The sequence below is a fragment of the Gymnoscopelus microlampas genome (assembly GCF_963454915.1).
Source record: "Gymnoscopelus microlampas genome assembly, chromosome: 8".
NCBI classification, from domain to species: domain Eukaryota; kingdom Metazoa; phylum Chordata; class Actinopteri; order Myctophiformes; family Myctophidae; genus Gymnoscopelus; species Gymnoscopelus microlampas.
In genome coordinates, this window is record NC_139945.1 from 45,204,446 (window position 1) to 45,223,431 (window position 18,986).

General features: G+C 40.9%; 2 protein-coding genes across 6 annotated transcripts in view; one reads left to right on the forward strand and one right to left on the reverse strand.

Annotated features, from left to right (window-relative positions):
- Positions 1 to 18,986, forward strand: part of LOC311049825 (neurobeachin-like) — a 302,517-nt gene that overhangs the window by 202,567 nt on the left and 80,964 nt on the right. For 4 of the 5 annotated variants that reach the window (XM_084063694.1, XM_084063693.1, XM_084063690.1 and 1 more), the window contains 2 exons: positions 4,994 to 5,140; positions 14,122 to 14,261. In XM_084063694.1, the coding sequence (XP_083919820.1) occupies positions 4,994 to 5,140; positions 14,122 to 14,261 (287 nt within the window). Of the gene's footprint in view, positions 1 to 4,993; positions 5,141 to 14,078; positions 14,262 to 18,986 lie in introns of all 5 variants that reach the window. The other variant, XM_084063691.1, reaches the window with a different exon arrangement.
- Positions 15,270 to 17,509, reverse strand: mab21l1 (mab-21-like 1). Its single transcript, XM_084063695.1, has one exon. It carries the CDS (start codon positions 17,140 to 17,142, stop codon positions 16,063 to 16,065), a length of 1,080 nt encoding a protein of 359 aa, XP_083919821.1. The 5' UTR covers positions 17,143 to 17,509; the 3' UTR covers positions 15,270 to 16,062.

Here is an 18,986-nt window from a genome sequence, read left to right on the forward strand (position 1 = left end):
TTTAAAAGAAGTTTAGGCATAAGGCTGATGGTGGATTTTTTTTTATTGCCATTTTGCCAAATGCCATTTTCTCATAATGGCATTTGGGTTAAGGTTTCATTCGCAAGATAGGGCTGTGTGTGTGTGTGTGTGTGTGTGTGTGTGTGTGTGTGTGTGTGTGTGTGTGTGTGTGTGTGTGTGTGTGTGTGTGTGTGTGTGTGTGTGTGTGTGTGTGTGTGTGTGTGTGTGTGTGTGTGTGTGTGTGTGTGTGTGTGTGTGTGTGTGTGTGGGGAGCATATTTGTGTGTGTCGGGTACATTCATTGCCATGTGTGAAAGGAGGTTAAACTCTGCTTCTTTGTCTATTAGTAGCATTGACAGCTTAGCCAGCACATTCTGTTTCTGCCCTCTGCCTGTAATAACCTCCCCTGTTAGAGCCATGCTAGCACCACTATCAGAGTATATTGTTAGGTGATTGGAATTGGGCAAGCATGAAATGGAAGTCACGTTAATATTGATCCAAGTGTTTAACCGGGTGTCTTACCTCCACGTGTCCTTGCTGTCTTAGTTCAGGTGAGCAGCTTCTCTCAGACCTATTGCACACTGATGCTCCTGGACAGGGGTCTTTAAAGCTTCTTACAACCAGAGAAACGGCACCCAATATCGTGCTGCCATGTGCTTATGATATTCACCGTCACCTGCTTTATAAGAAGAGACCGTGCAACTTTAGAGGGGCGACAACAACATAAGAGTGGTTTGCTAATCCAATAGCCATTGCATGGCTTTGTTTCAAAGTCATGCAAATGCACAAATGTAACTGTTTAAAATGCATTCTTTACGGTGTGGATCTGCAGGAGTCTAGCATTCTATAAGAGGGTCAGTCTGTGTGTGCGGCGCTAATCTCGCATGTTTGATACTTTTTGAAATGTATTTTTATGATGGAGGTCAAAGGGGCTCTGATCGGGCTGAAACTTTACCCAAATTTGGAGTCGTAAGTCATAGATGACATCACAGGCTGGCCATATGAAGTCTGAGATCCACATTGGTGCCACACCAATTCGATTTTCTACTTTCACCAAATATACTATGCTGTGCTGTAAAAGTTATATGTGGAGTATCTAAAGTTTATGCACAGATGTGATGATTATCAGACACTGCTGTTAATGTTTTGATGGGAAGAAGACGTCATTTTGAACCTCCAGCGGCATACTAGACGCGAACTGCACATCCAGGATATTGAATAAAGAGTATTCTCTGAGGAAGCGCCTGCACTATGTAGATGCCCGTACATCAAAGTTATCATGTTTACTTCAATGACCTCAAAGAAGGAAAAGAAAAAAAATACAAAAATGTATTACTTGCATCACAGGAAGTACAAAGCTGTCGTAGGTTTTTCTCCATTTTCATCTGTAAATAAAAGTAATGAGACAGAGGGCAGAGCTCCATCTCCCTAGCGGTAATGCAATCCCATGGACTGGACTTTTTCTACTCATGTGGAATGTGGAACCCATGGAGAGGGTGCGTAGGAGGGGAGAGGCAGGATCTGTATCCAATACAGTCTGGGAAACATATGAAACAATCCACAGAGGTAGCAGCATATATGCAATATTAGGGTTGTCACACAAAATAGCATAACAGTCATAATGGAGAGGCGTTTTGGCAGAGATCTGGATTTCTAAGAGTATTTCTCTTTATTGTTCCGGTAATATCTACAGCATTTGGTTGATGCTCATAATACATTCATACTAGTGCCTTGCAGGATCCTTGTATTTGCTCTTTTACTGTATATCTCACCACTCTGAGCATACTATTGATGTCTTTCATTATTGACCCTCTACAAGAAACTTTAGTTTTTTCTTTTGCACATTATTTATAGTTTAAAATATTGTATTACCCAAAAGTATTTGCACAATCAGCTTTATTTTCCCAAAGAGAAATACTTGTACAGGCTAGTTATGGCTTAAGTAAAACATCATGTCATGGATTTCTTTTTAAGGAGTGGAGGTAGAGTGGTGGAGACAGGGTGTATAATCCATAGGAGACCTAAAAAAACATATGCTCCCTGACTCTACTCGGGCTATAAAAATGAAAGGGCCCATGCCACAAAATACTCCAGCATTCTTGCAATATATAAAACGTAGACCCGTGGCAACATTATTATAGTAGATTCAACAGTCCCTTTAAAAGCCTTTGAACTCTTATCTATCCCATATTGAATAGTAAAACTACTGAAAGCTGAAATACTTCCAGAGCAGGGGCCCTTCTCATAGATTATAAAGTTTATTTGACCAGAGGTTTAGCTTGTTCACGAAAGCATACATCCACTTAATTTCATCACCCTGTGACTCGAAGGGAAAATGTCACAGTTCCTGTGGATATTGTGAAATGGAGCGAATATTGCTGAGCAAGCTTTTTTTTCGTGGACGTTGTTCACGTGCGTACTGTAGCTCACCTTTGCTTGTTACGTTTAAGAAAAAAATACACCTATCAAGCTTAATCTCATATCGCATTTACCAGTGGTCTGTCACTCCAGCATATGGCTGCAATCTAGTGTAATCTACCCAACCATCAGTCGTCTAGCTAAAATTGAAAATAAAAGCATTGTGATATTACAATAAAAAGTCTTGACTATTGAGCAAAAGATCCTTTTTTGGATCAGGGCCCACTTGAAAATATGGAAACTGTTCGCGCCCATCTAACCACTTAACATGGCAGCCGAATGGCTGGTCAGATGGATGGACCGCAGGAATTTTCAGAGCATATTTATTTTAATGACCAATAAATCGATTGTGTTCTTGCTTTGATCAATGGAACGAACGTAAGTCTCTATTTACGTCTACGTTGTTGGTTTTAAACAAAAAATGCCATGCTACTCGATATGTTTTTTTATATTAATATTATATTAGCATTCAAATCTTGGTGTTTTGCCAATTTATTGGGGGGCCCACTTGTAAAATCCTCATGGCCCACAGTTTGGGGATTGTACAGTATATGTTGTGGGTCATTGGAGCTCTTGTTATGTTTTTTACTAAAACGTGTTGTAGTGGTTGTGGGATATGTGTCAGAGGCCAGGATCAGAGGTCAGGGTTTTGTGTCTAAGTATGATGTCATCACATCACTCAGTTGCAAAATTATAAAACCATTTGGGGATGATAAGAATTGTATTTGTTCTTGGTGTCAGTCATTTGTAACATTAGTATATTATTAAATCAATGCTTATGGCTTTTTTGGGTGAGTGCGATTTTACTGGCCAGTTGATTTGATTTTGTTTGCAGTATAGGTATTATGGTTGGCTAGAGAAGACTATCAGCTGTCCAAATTGAGTAGTATATTAAAATGTAAACAGAGCAAACATCAAAAACTATATTGTGCTAGAAATGGAGGGATCCTAATGAACTTTAACCCTGAAGGTGAAGGTTTATTGTCCGGATTTTCCGCTTTTTATCTGCCCATGCAGGGACGCTGGAAGTATGTAGTTTTCATTTTAGACCATTCACACATGAATTATGGCAGATGAAAACAGCTGTTCTCTTTCTGATGTTCCCATAGTGTGGACAAGGTGAACAATTGGAAAGCTTTTCTAATGAGTCTGCCTGGATGCTCTCTGCTCCGCTCGTCTTTAATGTTGACAAATGGCGATCCCTTTCACAGCCACACTTTAATACAGGAACATCACAGTCACCGGGCTATCAGTCATGAGAAGATGGCTTCTCATGTCAGCACATTTTGTCCTTCATGTCACTGCTCCTCATTTCTGATTATTTATAACCATATTACGTTTTTTTTTTCCCAGTGATAACTAAATTGCCTTGTGGGCAAAGTGGTTTGCTTGGCTGATCTTCCACCCCTCACTGCTGTCCCCCTGTGTCTCATAGATGTTGGACTGTAGAAATCAGCGTGGTTTATTTAGTCTGCTCCCCACTGTGGTCTGCCTTCTCTGGCTTGCCAATCAGAATGTCAGCTCTTCTGCTCGGCTTTCCCTCATTTACTCGGGGCATAATGATGGTTTACAGAATTACAGTTTTAAGTTTCACTCATTGGGCTTTGATCTGTGACCACTGGCTGGCTTTTGCCTTTTAACAATACGCAGAATTCATTTCCGAAACGCTCAGGCTTCCACCCGCCATCTGATGAAAGCATGCCAGATGAGACAGAGCAGGAAGCAGACTTTTTTTTCACGGTAGCAGTGTTGACAACAGTCAAATCTGACCTCTATGAAATAAGCTACACGCTTCTTAGAGGAGGGAGAGGAGAATTAAGAGCCACGCTGAAAGGAAACGTGTCATATGAGCGTCATCCACCCATGTCTTGATATGTGTTCTTCCTTCCATACACGCAGGATCTCTGCTTGTTTCTCCTGGATGTGACCCTCAAACACCAGTTCACTTGTCGAGAGCAGCCATGTGTCTCACGCATGTGTTGGATGGTCTGATTCATTTTTTTATGAGCCCCTTTTGTTTGCAGAATGTATGCACACTTCCTTTTAATTGATACCACTGTTCAATCCCAGCTCTTGTCAAGTCTCAGAATGTGGCAAATGATATCTCCATTCAAGCACGAGCTACTGTAGATCTATCCTCCAACATCGCTGCTGGTAGTCTTTCCAGACAGAACACTTTTAATTATTTAACTTGTATGAAAATAAAAGCTGAAATGCCTCTTGATGTTTATCTACAAGAAATTTGCTCAATGAAAAATTGTGTTTACATTGCCATACCAATAGCTTGTGAAATACACCATTGCTGTGTGCAGTATCATCGTCCACCTCTTATCAACCCATTTATCACAAGGCATCTCATGCCATTTCCCCACACTGTAGTTAGGCCTCTCAAAGTGCGCCAGATGTTATGGAATGTGTTTTGTGCGGCTATCAAAGCCAGATTCCCTTCTGTGTGCACTTGAAAGGATTTTACTCTCGTCATTGTACAATACTGATAACGATCTGGCCTTTTTATGGTTCAGGGTGAGGTATTCGGAGGTCTGACTCAACCCTTTTGCCCATATTTATTTTCCCAGGGACAGAGGAGGAGGATGTTGTCAGGTCTAAAAAGGCCGTCCGCAGCCAGGCCGTGGCCAGCCAGAACCCGGAGACAGAGCTGATGCTGGAGGGAGATGACGATGCTGTCAGCCTGCTGCAGGAGAAGGAGATGGACAATGTGGGAGGTAAGTCAGCTCTCCGACGCCTCCGTGAAGCTCCCCTCAACATCCTCCCGATGATTTCAATGTCTCAACAACACTCATACCCTTTGGTTTAGTTTGTGGGTGTATGGTTATTGTCAGTGCATCAAATACAATTATTCCAGCAAGGCACATCCACTTCATCAACCGCACATCTTCCAGCTCAAAATATTTGATGATGATGATGCACTGAATGCCATACCTGCCAACTACCTGCCAATTAGGCTGTGAAAAAGAGGGAGATTTTCCGGGGTATCGACAAATGGCCTCCCCTCGACGCCCCCGATCCCTACCACACCACTACCATAAATACAAAACTGTGAAAGTAAAATCATTTCAATTAGCTCACAATAAATGAAGAAAAAACATGTAAAAAATAACAAAGAAATCACAAAACTGATCAAGGGCAAACATGGTCCAAACACAGTCCATAGTCCACACTCTCTTGAGGTTCTCTTAGAGCGAAATAGCCACTCTTTCATCTAAGAGAGAGAGAGGTGTGTGTGTGTGTGTGTGTGTGTGTGTGTGTGTGTGTGTGTGTGTGTGTGTGTGTGTGTGTGTGTGTGTGTGTGTGTGTGTGTGTGTGTGTGTGTGTGTGTGTGTGTGTGTGTGTGTGTGTGTGTGTGTGTGTGTGTGTGTGTGTGTGTGAGAAACTTTTATTTGTGACACTATGAAATCAATAGATTAACGAGAGACATTACCAATCGGGAGCACATCGAGAGGAAAGGAATAAGAAATCGGGGGACTCCTGTGAAAATCAGGAATGTTGGTACGGTGAATGCAATGCATTCTTATCGAGAACTTTCAAATATAAATATAAACGTTTAACAAGAAACACATTAAATACATAAATGTGTTTTAATTGTCATCCTAACTAGTAGTGACTAGATATGTTTTAAAGGAACTTATTCCATAAGTTTGCTGTATTTATATATGCGGTGTCATTACCTGAAATTGTCCAGCTATACACAAAGACATAAAACCTAAAAAACGAAATAACTTGTGATCAGGCAGAAAAGTGGTCTGTTTTTGTGTTTGTTTTACTTAAACTTTGACAGTGTTCTGCCTGTTTTTACCATCTTTATACGTTTAGTTTCAGCCAAAAAACTATGAAACATCATTCCATAAATGATGGAAATGTTTTGTACCGTGTCCAGAGGATATGATTATAATGAATGTTTTTTTGTCTTTCTGTTTTCATCTGGACAGTTTTGTTTAAGTTTGTCAGATGCTTGATAAGTTTCCTTTTCTGTTTTGTTTTGGATCTCCTAAGCACACTTCCTTCCTCGACTGTTTATCTGGAGAGGCAAGTCGTCTTGAGTTGAACTAACACAAGAAAGATGATCAATCCAAATACTGTGTCACAATTTGCATTAAAAATCAACAAAGAAATCAGTGATTATACTGTAATTGACATGAAATAATAATAATGCTAACCTAAAGAAGAGACACACTGCCTTGATAGCGCTGATTTATTGTGATGGGAAAAACTATAGGTAAAACCAGTGAATGAAATACATGAACCTTTTGGAGACATTGCATTGACATTGCATTACTTTTTATATCCCCTTACCTTAACCCCAACTCCAGCCCCAGCTCCAACCACAACTACAGAAAAGATCTAATCGAGGACACCGAATTTGGTCTATGTCAACACACACACGTCACACACGCACGCACGCACGCACGCACGCACGCACGCACGCACGCACGCACGCACGCACGCACGCACGCACGCACGCACGCACGCACGCACGCACGCACGCACGCACGCACGCACGCACACACACACACACACACACACACACACACACACACACACACACACACACACACACACACACACACACACACACACACACACACACCTGAAGGAATGTTTATCTCATTGCCAAAGTAGACACATTGCCTCCACTTTTTTTCTTTCTTTTTTTTTACCAACAAAACCCATTGCATGACGTGATGTCTGAATCTAAATTTAACTCAACCTGGCAAAGATGACATGACCTTTGATGACAGATTTTAAGGTCCAACAGATAATTATAATTATGTGGCAATTAAACTCACACATTTTATAGTCCTCAACCTTTTTTTTCTCTGAGGGTGTACAAATGCAGGTCCATTTGGTTCAATCATTTAGCTGGGGACCCACTGGAACACTTTAGGGCCCCTGGGAGTCCCCGTACCCCACTTTGAGAACCACTTTATTAAGGGATTACCAGCTGAAGAAAGAGTAATATTTTAAACCTTATATTTAGGGTAATGGCACTATTTTCTATTCATTCAGGATTTTGAGTTTCTTGCCAGGAAGACGTTTGGCCAAACAGCCCTTGTAGTTTTCCATTGCCATGCATTAGCTGTTACGTGAGAGGCAGACTATCTAATCAGAATTGAAGTACCTCAAAGCTAGTCTTTATTATAAGTAGTCTGTGGTCTTAAAGTTGAAGTTAGCCAGAGTTCACGGGGTATTGGTATTGAGTATAGATCAAGAATTCTGAACTACTTACTGGTCAAAAAACTGCCCCACACTTGTGAGTCATGCAAACAACTGGTGCCTGAAATAAGCAGGGCCCGTTATTGGTGTTATGCCTCAATGATGTAATCTTTTTTACTGGAATATAACAGTCAGCCCTGGCAGCCGTCATAAATTTCAGAAACATTTCCTATGTTCCAATCACAAGGATTATGAAGCAGCAAATGGAGTGATGCAGTTCTCCTCTGTCATGGTGAGAAGAACATCTGCTTATAAGAAAACTCTAGTTTTTTTTTATTTATTTACTCATGTACGCCAATTTACGCCCACATTTATTAATTTAGTTTGCTCATGTATTAATCTGTCCAGCTGTCAGTGTCTCTGTCCATGTGTGATAGACAGCTAAATAAATAGATTAATAAATATAAATCTACACACACACACACACACACACACACACATAAAAACATTTAAACTCCTATGGCCTTTACTATTTGTTTCAACAGAATGTATCTTATTCAGTCATTCAAACTTTATTGAGTCAAAATTATTGAGGTCCGCTCATTTGCAGTGATGTCGACAGTAACATATTAGTTAACAAAATATGAAGAGTGAAAAACGTTAAGACAAAATACGCCGTTTAACAAATCAAAGAAGTACTCAGTAAAACAATTTCACAGTGAGGTGAAGTGGTTTGAGATGATTTTGTATGTTGTGTTGTTAAAAGGAGTTGTCGTTGAATTTCACACTTTATATCTTTCTGCATGTTTAGTTCTATTGTTGTGAATGAATATTCACTGCTGTCTCCATAGTCATAAGCGCAAAGGACCAGAGTTTTTCCTGCCCATAATCGTGATGTCACAACAGATCAACCAATCAGACAGCTCAAGTCTGATGACACATGAAACACACGTCGGTTATGTCTGATTTATACCAAGTTGGTTGCATGCTATTTTGTGCCCTGAAAATAGAGGATCTACAAGTTCACTATGAGTCGGACCTAGTAGATGAGATGACATGAAGCAGGGGGGCAGCCGGCAGGTGAGTTGAATCCAAAGGAAGAGGACAGACTCATCTTCTCCCTGTGCTAGAAAGCTGCCAAGTACTCCGTGTCACCCAGTCTTCTTATCATTTAGATGAGTTGTGCACTGGCCATATCAAAAGAGCAAGGTACGGGTGAACACGCAGGCTCAAACAACACGTGTCTTGTTCAAAGGACCAATAAAGAACTGATGCCAATAGTACCGGAATCCATCTGTCATTGTATCTGCAATTACAAGAAAATCATCACATGTGTGCACCCTGCAAATAGGAGCAACAACCAGAATAAGGAACCACCGAATTTATATCCTCTCCACCAGACCAAAGGCTGAGGGAAGAGATATTGTGCGCGCGCGCGTGTGTGCGTGCGTCGATCTGCTATTTGTGGAAAGAATTGTGAATTCATAATCTCAGACTCACTGTCCCTGCAGGCTATGGGAAGCTGTGGAAATAGCCAATCACGCGCAACCTATCCATCGAATGTATGGGATCTACTTCTAGCGAGAGAGAGTGCATAATCCACACTGAGACATCACTGTTTCACACTTCAAAGAGAGAGAGGGCGGGAGACACACAGACTGTGCACTTATGACACACATGCATGTGTACGCACACGGGAGAGTTGCGCCGTTCAGTTAAAGCCCACGTCTGATTACCACCAACATACTAAATGTGATATGATACCTGCGTACCTATGACATGCGCTGATGCACACGTACTGGGGAGTGACCCATGTCTGCTTAACGCCAACATACTAATGTGACAACAAAGCCCTCACACCTATGACTGACCTGTGCACTGGACACAGAAGACAGAGAGTGGGAGAAAATGCAGGTTGACGTCACACACTAATGCTTAAATTATGATCAGTCGTACGACAGTGTTGGGTGCACGAAAATAGACAACCTAAGCTCACAACGCGCCACGGATACGAGGTGTGTTATGTTCAGCGCACAATACCATTGTACAATAAATCGGGCTTAAGTAACACAATTACAGCGTACTTCCTGGCGGAGATTTGCGCTCCACTGCGTGCACTTTTCTAGTTTGTATTGCATCATGACAAAGACGACTATTGTGTTGTTCATGTTTTTTGCCAGTAGGGGAGCTCCTTCACTGCCAAGGAGTCAGTGTCGGGATATTGCTATTACCAGGATGTACTGTCTGCCTGTGCTCGCTCTGTATCTAATCTCAGGCATGACCAGCCCTAATGAGAGATCTGGGAGTAGATCCCTGTCAACAACAGAGCTCCTCCTGCCAGCCTTTGGGTCAATGCCTGCTGCTGCTGCTGCTGCCAAAGGGGCGGAGCTTGCATTCAGGCCCAGGAGAGAGTTGTGGTTTATGGAACCCATGATTAGCTTTGCTTCCCCGCAAACATCGGGAATGCCGTCTGTGCTCACATTGGCATCAAATACTGTAAGCTCTTTTGTCAGATCGCTCACAGTGTATCCCAAATCTGGTGACATAGGAACTAAAGATGTGTACACAGTAAGAATTGGAGTAACACTCCGGAATTGGTGCTGAGAGTGTACAAAAAGACCCTTATTTGTACATTTTTGGTCAATTTTTATATAGTGAAAGTAAAATTAACATAAAATTTTACTGTGCGTGGGAGGGTCTCTTGTCCATGGGAGTGCTGGCCAATACAGCAGCAACACATGTTGTCTTCAGAAAAAAATTGAAAAACATTTAATTATGATTATTATTTCAGTAAAAGGGAGAACATGGTGAGGAGAGAGGAATGACTGATGGAGAGAGGCAGGCAGAGAGAGGGAGAGACAGATTTAATCCAATCAACCTATTTATATTTTTCAACAGATTCATCTTAATGGTTGGTTCTTTTAAAATATGCCTACTTTAGACTCTAGACTAAGGTTTAGAGTCAAATAAATAAATAAACTGAACCAAATTTGGGAAGCTGAGTATAGTGCAAAACCTGTGGGATGAAAAAAGTAAACAGTACTGTGAAATGTGTTGAGGGGAGGGAGAAACTTTCCTTTCGCTTAGTTTTTTTAAACTTATTATACTAGAAATATCCAATTCAGTATTGCCTGTATACAGACAAAAAAATCACACCCTGTGTGAAGGAAGCGGTGCCTTTGATGACCCCTGTATTGATGTTGTCATCAATATTTGTTTTTCGGACATACACCCGGACACACGGACACACAGACAAAGTCAGATATAGAGCGGTTGGCACCTAGAAAACAGGCCCTAGAAATTGTCGTGTCTGTGCTTTTGACACATTTATCATTTACATGCAATGAATGATCATCTGTCAGTGAAAGAAGGAGCAGTATCATCCCGATTTCTCACATTTATTTTTACTTCTATGAAACAGTGCTGCGCTGACTCAACTAGAAACCTTACCAGTTTACCAGTAGATATCTTGCCTGCCTATTGACACTAATTGCTAGTGTGCTGTGCCCCCTCTCTCTCACACTCTCACTCGCGCACACACACACACACACACACACACACACACACACACACACACACACACACACACACACACACACAATGTAGTTTGTACTTATTTGCAAATACTAAATAAAATATACTTAATTCGTCTCGGAGTTAAAGGGATACTTTGGGTCTGTTTTGGGTCCTGTTAGCATCCATTTTACACTATCAGAGCTAAATTAACATTGAGGATTTTACTGCATAGAGCATAGACAGAAGGCCAGGTAAAGTTGCTGTATACTTTAGAAATATTCTGTGTATATACATAGGCTATACTAGTACCACTTCAACTAACAATGATAATCCATCATTAAAGGGGCCCTCTCATTTCACAATGCATTTTCTTAAAACGTAACAGTTGAATTTCATAGGCTTAGATAGTATACCAATCCCTCTGTACAACTTGCCCATAATTTCATTATTCTCATGTAAACATTTTAATGCTATAGCCTAATTATGGAAGGATCCCTGAGGGGATTAGCGCCTAATCCTCTTCCTCCCCATGTGTGATGGCTGCAGTGGCTTAGTGCTCTGGGGCTAGTGTCTTTCTGTGCTTGGCCCTAGAGGCCAAAGCACAATTGGTGCTGAAAGTCTTATTCCAGAAGGTGCAAGCTTGTAATTTAGTGGTTCCAATAATGGACGCATTATGGATGCAAAGCCAAACCTTTGTTGTAGGTGTGTGACAATGTGGACCAGATTTTCTTATAGCATATCTTAACTTTAATTAGCCTTATATAGACTACTGTATCTGTATTTATAGCCTACTGTATTGTATTTATTTATTTGATCCCGGATAGGCCTATGCTTACTACTAGGCTTACCCACTAAATCACGTCTTACACATCATGTTTTTTTTTTGTTTTTTTTTTAAATATAAGTATAGCCTCTAGCTAACTGAAATTCAGCAGAGTGGTGTTATTACATTTATTTACTCTTCCATATAAAACTGCTAAGCATAGTGCAAAGTGATGCAGGTGTCAGCACAGCAGGATCAGTTATAATGGAGGCATGCGTTGGGTACAGGATAGGTGGGCACTATAGGGACATCTGGGCACCTCGATGTAAAATTGGCTATTTTGTCCAAAATGTTAAAATATTTGAAGTAATGTAAAGTATACATGATGTGGTACATCATCATCATCAGACTTTCAACTTCTTGTTTATGCCCCAAAATTACTGGATATGGCTTTGTAGCAATTTGTAGCAATTGTAGAAATATTAGACCTTAATTGTCGAATGTTTAAGCATGTTCTAATCATGTAAATGCCTACTTTACTTATAGTTTAAGATCAACTTTCATATATATTTTCTTTTAACATATTGTACAAAATAGCCAATTTTACACCGAGGTGCCCAGATGTCCCTAGTGCCCGTTACCCATGCGTTGATAAAGAAAGATTGCAAAGGCGATTTGACTGCTCACCAGTGCACACTGCAAGCGCGTTGGAGAGGCGCTCTGGGAATTGAGACCAAAATCTAAGTGTGTTCTTGCAACACTATCGAGCATAATTGGCTAAGGAACACACAGATTAAGATTGATGAGACATTAAAGTGTCTCTTTGGAGTTCAGAGGATCGATAAATATCCCGATTCCAGGAGCTTTCATTTGGTAGAGACAGAGACTACATCACTATAACGGTGCTGCTGCTCCACAGCGACACTGATCCTCGCTCGAACATGGTGGATGGAACCAGGAGGGGAGGAGACTGGAAATAAAGATGTGATCACTATCAGCTGACTATAGGGTCACAATGTCACCGTAACATTCTGATTGTTTTTTGTTTAGTTCAAAGCGAATTTAGGATTCTATTGTTTCCCTGTATAGGTCTCATGAAGGCCTATATATCCAATCCGATATCTCTTGAGGGTAACAGGATAGGTGGGCACCTCAGTGTTAAATTGGCTAATTTTCCCCACAATGTAAAAAACCAAAACATTTGGAAAAGTAAAGTTAATTAAAGTAAAGTATACATGATTAGAACATGCTTAAACATTCGACAGTTAAGGTCTGATATTTCTACAGTTGCTACAAATAGCCTACAAAACCTCTATATCCAGTCATTTTGGGACACAAACAAGAAGTTGAAGGATAAAATGAAGTCTATGATGTACCGTGCATGTTCACGTCATGTATACTTTACATTACTTAAGACCATTTTATTTTTTTACGTTTTTGACAAAATAGCCAATTTTACATTGAGGTGCCCAGGTGTCCCTAGTGCCCACCTATACCCTGTATCCCTCTTGAGGAAAGGCTAGCTAGTTAGACTAATAGTCTATGGTTGGATGCATGGGACCTATATGCAACACAATACATCTGGTTCACTCTGGCTGCTTATTAAATATTAAGACTTCGTCTTGAAGTTTCGGCTTTTTTACAAAGCAACATTTTAGCGAAAACGTGGACAATTATAAATAATCCTAACGCGCATATATGAGACATATATGGGTTTGCACTTTGCACTGTTTCTGTTTGTATTGTGTACCTCCCCAAACACGAGACCGCAGTAGATGACTTTACAGAATAATTATTTTCAGTGGTTCTCAACCTGTGAGTCGGGACCCAGATAACAGTGAAGTGACAATTATAGGACTATTAAGACCTTTTTAATACCTCAAAAAGAAAGAAAAGAAAAAGGCAATCACTGCATCAAAAGTAATCAACAACTATAAAAACTGGTCAAACATTGGCCAAATTATCAAATAAAATAAGAAAGAGGCAAGAATTGTTAAAATAGCCGATCTACTGCAACGCCAGGCGTTGTGAGCATGTAGATCGAGTCAAACAAAATGTAATGCCTCAACTCCTACAATTCCAAGAAGTGCTTGTCAGGGTGTGGGAGTGGGGGGGGGTGTGTCCCCAGTTCAAATATGATTATTTTGGGGGTGTCATCACGGCCTGAAAAGGTTGAGAACCACTGCATTATTTGATGAGCTGTGGATCAGCTCTATACATGTGATCATCGTGTGCATCATGTTATGTTCGCAGGCCCCGTGGTCCTCAGCACCGAGGCCCAGCTCTGCGCGCCCGTGGTGGTGGCGGCGCGGGGGACTCTCTCCATCACCACCACTGAGATCTACTTCGAGGTGGATGAGGAGGACCCTGCCTTCAGACGGCTCGACTCAAAGGTCAGTGACCCCGAAAACTGTTTTTGATACAAAGTTTTTTAAGATGGACAGATTATCTGCCCGTGTCAATGCGATATAATATGTCAATTACCCCCAGCAGGCCTAGTTCTCAAACCTTTTCAGGTCGCGACCCCCAAAATAATCATTTTTGAACTCACGTGGCATTACATTTAGTTTAACTCGATTTTTGCATCTTTCTTGGAGTATTTGACAATTTGGCCAATGTTTGACCAGTTTTATAGTATCGTTTGTTGATTACTTTTTATGCAGTAATGGTCTTTTTTAATTTCATTTCTTCTTTTTTTTAGGTATTAAAAAGGACTTGAAAGTCCTTAAATTGTACTGTCATCTGCCCCCCCTCCCCCCTCCCACCCCAATTTAAAAAAAAAAGAAATGTGGGGTCCCGACCCACAGTTTGAGAAACACTGATGAGATGTGGTCCGCAGATTATAGGCTTTGAAAGGACATGGCGACATTTGTTCTGGAAATATATTTTTTGTTTATTTTCTTTTGCTAGGTTAAATAAAGATGACGCCTTGATATTGTTGACGTCCCATAAACCTTTTACACTAGTCAGTTGCAGTCAATGTAACAGTTAAAAGGTCGGCACGTATACTGTGATATTTGCCATATCTATTATTGGGTAATATGTAGACTAATAAGCCCGTGACCGTGATAATTGGGCCAGTTTTTAATTCCGCAAATGTGTCTATTGCTCAGCTGGTTTGGGGTTACTTGACTAGGCTAGTAATATTCACGGGTATCCTGCCTGAAAATGCAGATTTAGCCTTTCGTAGATAGATTTAGGTTACAAAGCTCATTTAGACACGTCCATCATAATTCAAGACCTGTACACCCACCAGTAGGCTAATTCATGTCCTTAAATATTAGTGCATGTCTTAAGAGGCCTTCCACTATTGCCCAAACCCCATTTAATAAACCATAATGGGACACAAATATATAAACAGATTGTTTTATTAACTCTTTAAATTAAATCAAAGACAGAAATAAAAAAGAATCAGATCACAGATGTTATAATCCAGTGTATTTCAAGTGCATTTTTTTTCTCATTTAGACTGTATATATATACTATATATATTTTCTTATTTTCAGCTTTTTTTTTATCATGTAGGCCTAAGCAGGGTATTGTAAAAACAACAAAAATGATCGAGAACTTTAAATAAGAATTCAAGTAAATTTATGGAATGTTTTAAATGTAACCATGTTTTAGGCCTACCATCAAAAATGTAATCTTTAAAAATTAGAAAATGTCCATTGAAACAGATGAATCAGACTACCACTGATGCAAGTATAAATTAATAACCTTTCTACCAGATAAAAAAGTTCATGAGTAGATTTAAAACATGTGGGAACCTATTTACGTGTCACAGAACAACATTCACAATTTCAGACCACTGAACCACAATCAATGAATGTATTTACAGTATAAAATGTACATATGTTTTTTTTTCCTTTTCTTCCAAGGCTTGTCACGGGGCTTTATTTTAAAGCATTTAAGGAAATGAAAGATTTTAGACAAATGTGTGACAGTGGCACGCAAATAAAAAATAATCCAGGTAGATGACCCAACTTTAAATGTGTTCCTAAATAATGACACGACTAAATGGGCTAAATTAGACTGTCATAAAAACAATCTTATTGGAATAGTCAACAGAGGAAACAGAGGAAAGTCACTTTTCACAAGACTGTGAAAATAACACTGTGATATTTCTGTTCGTGTACATCATTAGGCCTCTTTACCACCACTTTTAAGACGAGGTGAACTAATAAATGTTTTACCTCAGAGTTTCTCCAAGCTTTTGGGGTTGGTCAGTATTTCTCTTGCCAGGCGCCAAGTCTGTTTGGCTGCATTCTCGAGAGCCGAATGAGGTTTTCCTTGAAACAGGTCTAAAGTGGGCAGGAAATAATGAGGGCACCTTCTGCACTGCAAACACGAAATAAGCTGCAATAAAATCCCGTTCAGGCGATCGCCGAGGCAGTTCTCGTCCCAGTCGGACTCCCTGGGGTGCTTCTCACACTCGTACGAAACCAAACTCTTCATGTGATAGTTGTTGAGGGGCGTCCCGGGTAGTTCAAGGTGACGGTCGCGTAGCGTCTTGAGGACCGACAGACACTTCTTCCTGCATCCCCCCAAGAGGAGGCGATTCTCAGCCTCGGCGAACTGCAACACCCAGGCGTCGCTCTCCGCCGAGCTCTGCTTGCCGTTCAGCGAGTAGCACTCTTTAGACAGCAGGTTGAAGCCCTCCGCCTTGACCTCTGCGACCCTGTTAGGTCCCGGCCAGGGGATGTGAGGCAGAGGCCAGTGCGCGGCGCTGCGTGGCCAGATCCCCGTGCACTTGAACGCCGGCGTGATCTGCACCACGTATCGGTCTCTGATGCGTAATCTCACCTCGCTGGTGTCAGCGACCATCTTGACAACGTCCCTATAGCTGCACTTATCCACCGCCTGAGCCACTAGCGTCTGGAACCGGGAGCGGATCTTGCGCGCCGAGAGGTAACCGGAGGCCGTGATGAACTCCACCCAGAGGGACATGCTCCTCTTGCGGCCGTCGCTGAGCTTGAGCACCGCGCAGCCGGGCAGGGAGCCGTCGTCCACGAAGTTGAACACTCCCATCTGGTTGAGATAGAGCACCACCTCGAACTCGTTCGGCGAGATGACCTCCAGCCCCTCGAAGCGGTTGTCCATCTCGCTCAGCGAGCTGATGAAGCGGGGCTCCTGCACCTCCACCTCCTTCAGGACGTCCGACACCACCTTGCACACCTCGCGGATGGTCTTGGAGATCGCCGCCTTGCGCGACTGACATTTCTCCTGGTAGTATTTGTTGAGGTGGTAGACCAGCTTGGCCTGAGCGGCGATCATGTTGGGGCAGAGATCCGGGTTGTACACCGGAGTCTCGCAGTACGCCGACGGATCCAACGCGGCTGTTTGTACGGGAGCCAATTTTAGAGAAGAAAGAAAACGATTTAAAAAGAAAAAAGGTTGTCTATTCAATAGACAAGTTGTCTTTATTTGTGCTCGCGGCACATGCGTATTATTAATATCACCGCGGGTTAAACCATGAACCTTTTATAGCATCGAACTGCTTCAACTGCAGCAAGTCCTGGAAATTTGCTGGTAATCAGAAGTCCATTTCACGCGTTAGATTCAGTAGTAAAAGAAAATAATAAATGCTTTTCTTTTCTCTAATGTTTGCGTGCAGTTCGGATCCCGCATATAAGCATAAAGAATAAAGCATACAGTGTAGAGTAAAGCAGGCTGCCGGTGCTGCTGTGTTTCAGAACAGACACACACTCTCATGGAACTATAAGGGAGGGGTTGAGACCGAGATGTCCAATCGCTGTCCGATTCGTCACTGCCTCCAGTTTATGGAAAACAAATTAATCCCGGGGTTGGTAGGATATTATATACAAGTAAGAGTAAAGGTAGTAGTATATATCGAGGAGTGGAAGTATAGCTACGCATTTGGAGAGAGAAAAATATCCTTTCCCCCTATATATACAGATAGCCTTTCTATATGGACTGTGTTGCTTTTTAGTCTGCTATTGAATTAGCCTAGGATCAATATCGTAGATGTATTTTATCGAGTCTGACTTTTACTTTCGTATCTCTATTCTGTTCTTTTCTATCGTCTCCCATAATGTGAGACAATAGAAAAGAACAGAATAGAGATACGAAAGTAAAAGAGTTAGACTCGATAAAAATACATATCAGTCTTGATCCAAGCTACTATTGAATCATGTAGAATACAGTAGGTGGATTTAGAATTGCTAATGCAGGCTAGCCTACTTCTTTTTTTCTCTTTTGAGAATAAAACATAATGACAGCATAACAATGTATCGCCTTTATCCACGTGTTATTCCATCCTTGATTGGAGCGCTAGATTTATTAGCCTATAGGCCTGTGCATCCTGTGAGTTTATTCCTAATCCTCCTAAAATTATACAAAACTGAAAAATTAGGACCGTGTGTCATGTAGCTATACGTTGTTTATTACTTAAAATGCATGACCTTTATTGGGCATATTGACTGAAATGTAGGCTATTTGTTTCTTTTGTCGTTTTGCAGAACTCATCGGCTACGTTTTTTTAATTAGGCTATGTAAATTATACAGGACATGTGAATCATCTTGATCTGGCCTATATAGGTTACAGTATGGGTCAATAGGCTACTATAATTAATGGAATGCATATTTATTACCAGACGTTAAGAAGACGAGGTTATGAGTTATTTTTATGTCAACTTGATAATATATACCAAATACCTAATGGTCTTCTTGTAGAACAAATACATGGGTGTATTACCTGGATGCTGGCATAAAGCAATACTTTTTGCTATTCTATTCTAAACGTTCTAATAGTGTAGGCTACAACACGCCCATGGACCATTTCCAACGTAGACCGACACGTTTTTTCCTTAATTAGTCTAATTTGCAAAAAATAAATTCAACTGGACCACATTTCCAGCGTTTCTAACAATAGTTGTTTTTTGTTGTTGTTTTTTTTAAGTAAAAAATAAAAAGATAAGAATAAAAAATGTCCGACTAAGCCTTTACTTTAGCCAACTAATTACACTTCAATGTAGACCTTTTTCGCTAGTTTACTGCTGAATCGGACCAGACCTAATTTATATAGGCTATAGCTTAATGATTATAGTTATAATCAAAACAGACTCTTACAAATCCTGACAATAATGAAAAGCAACAAT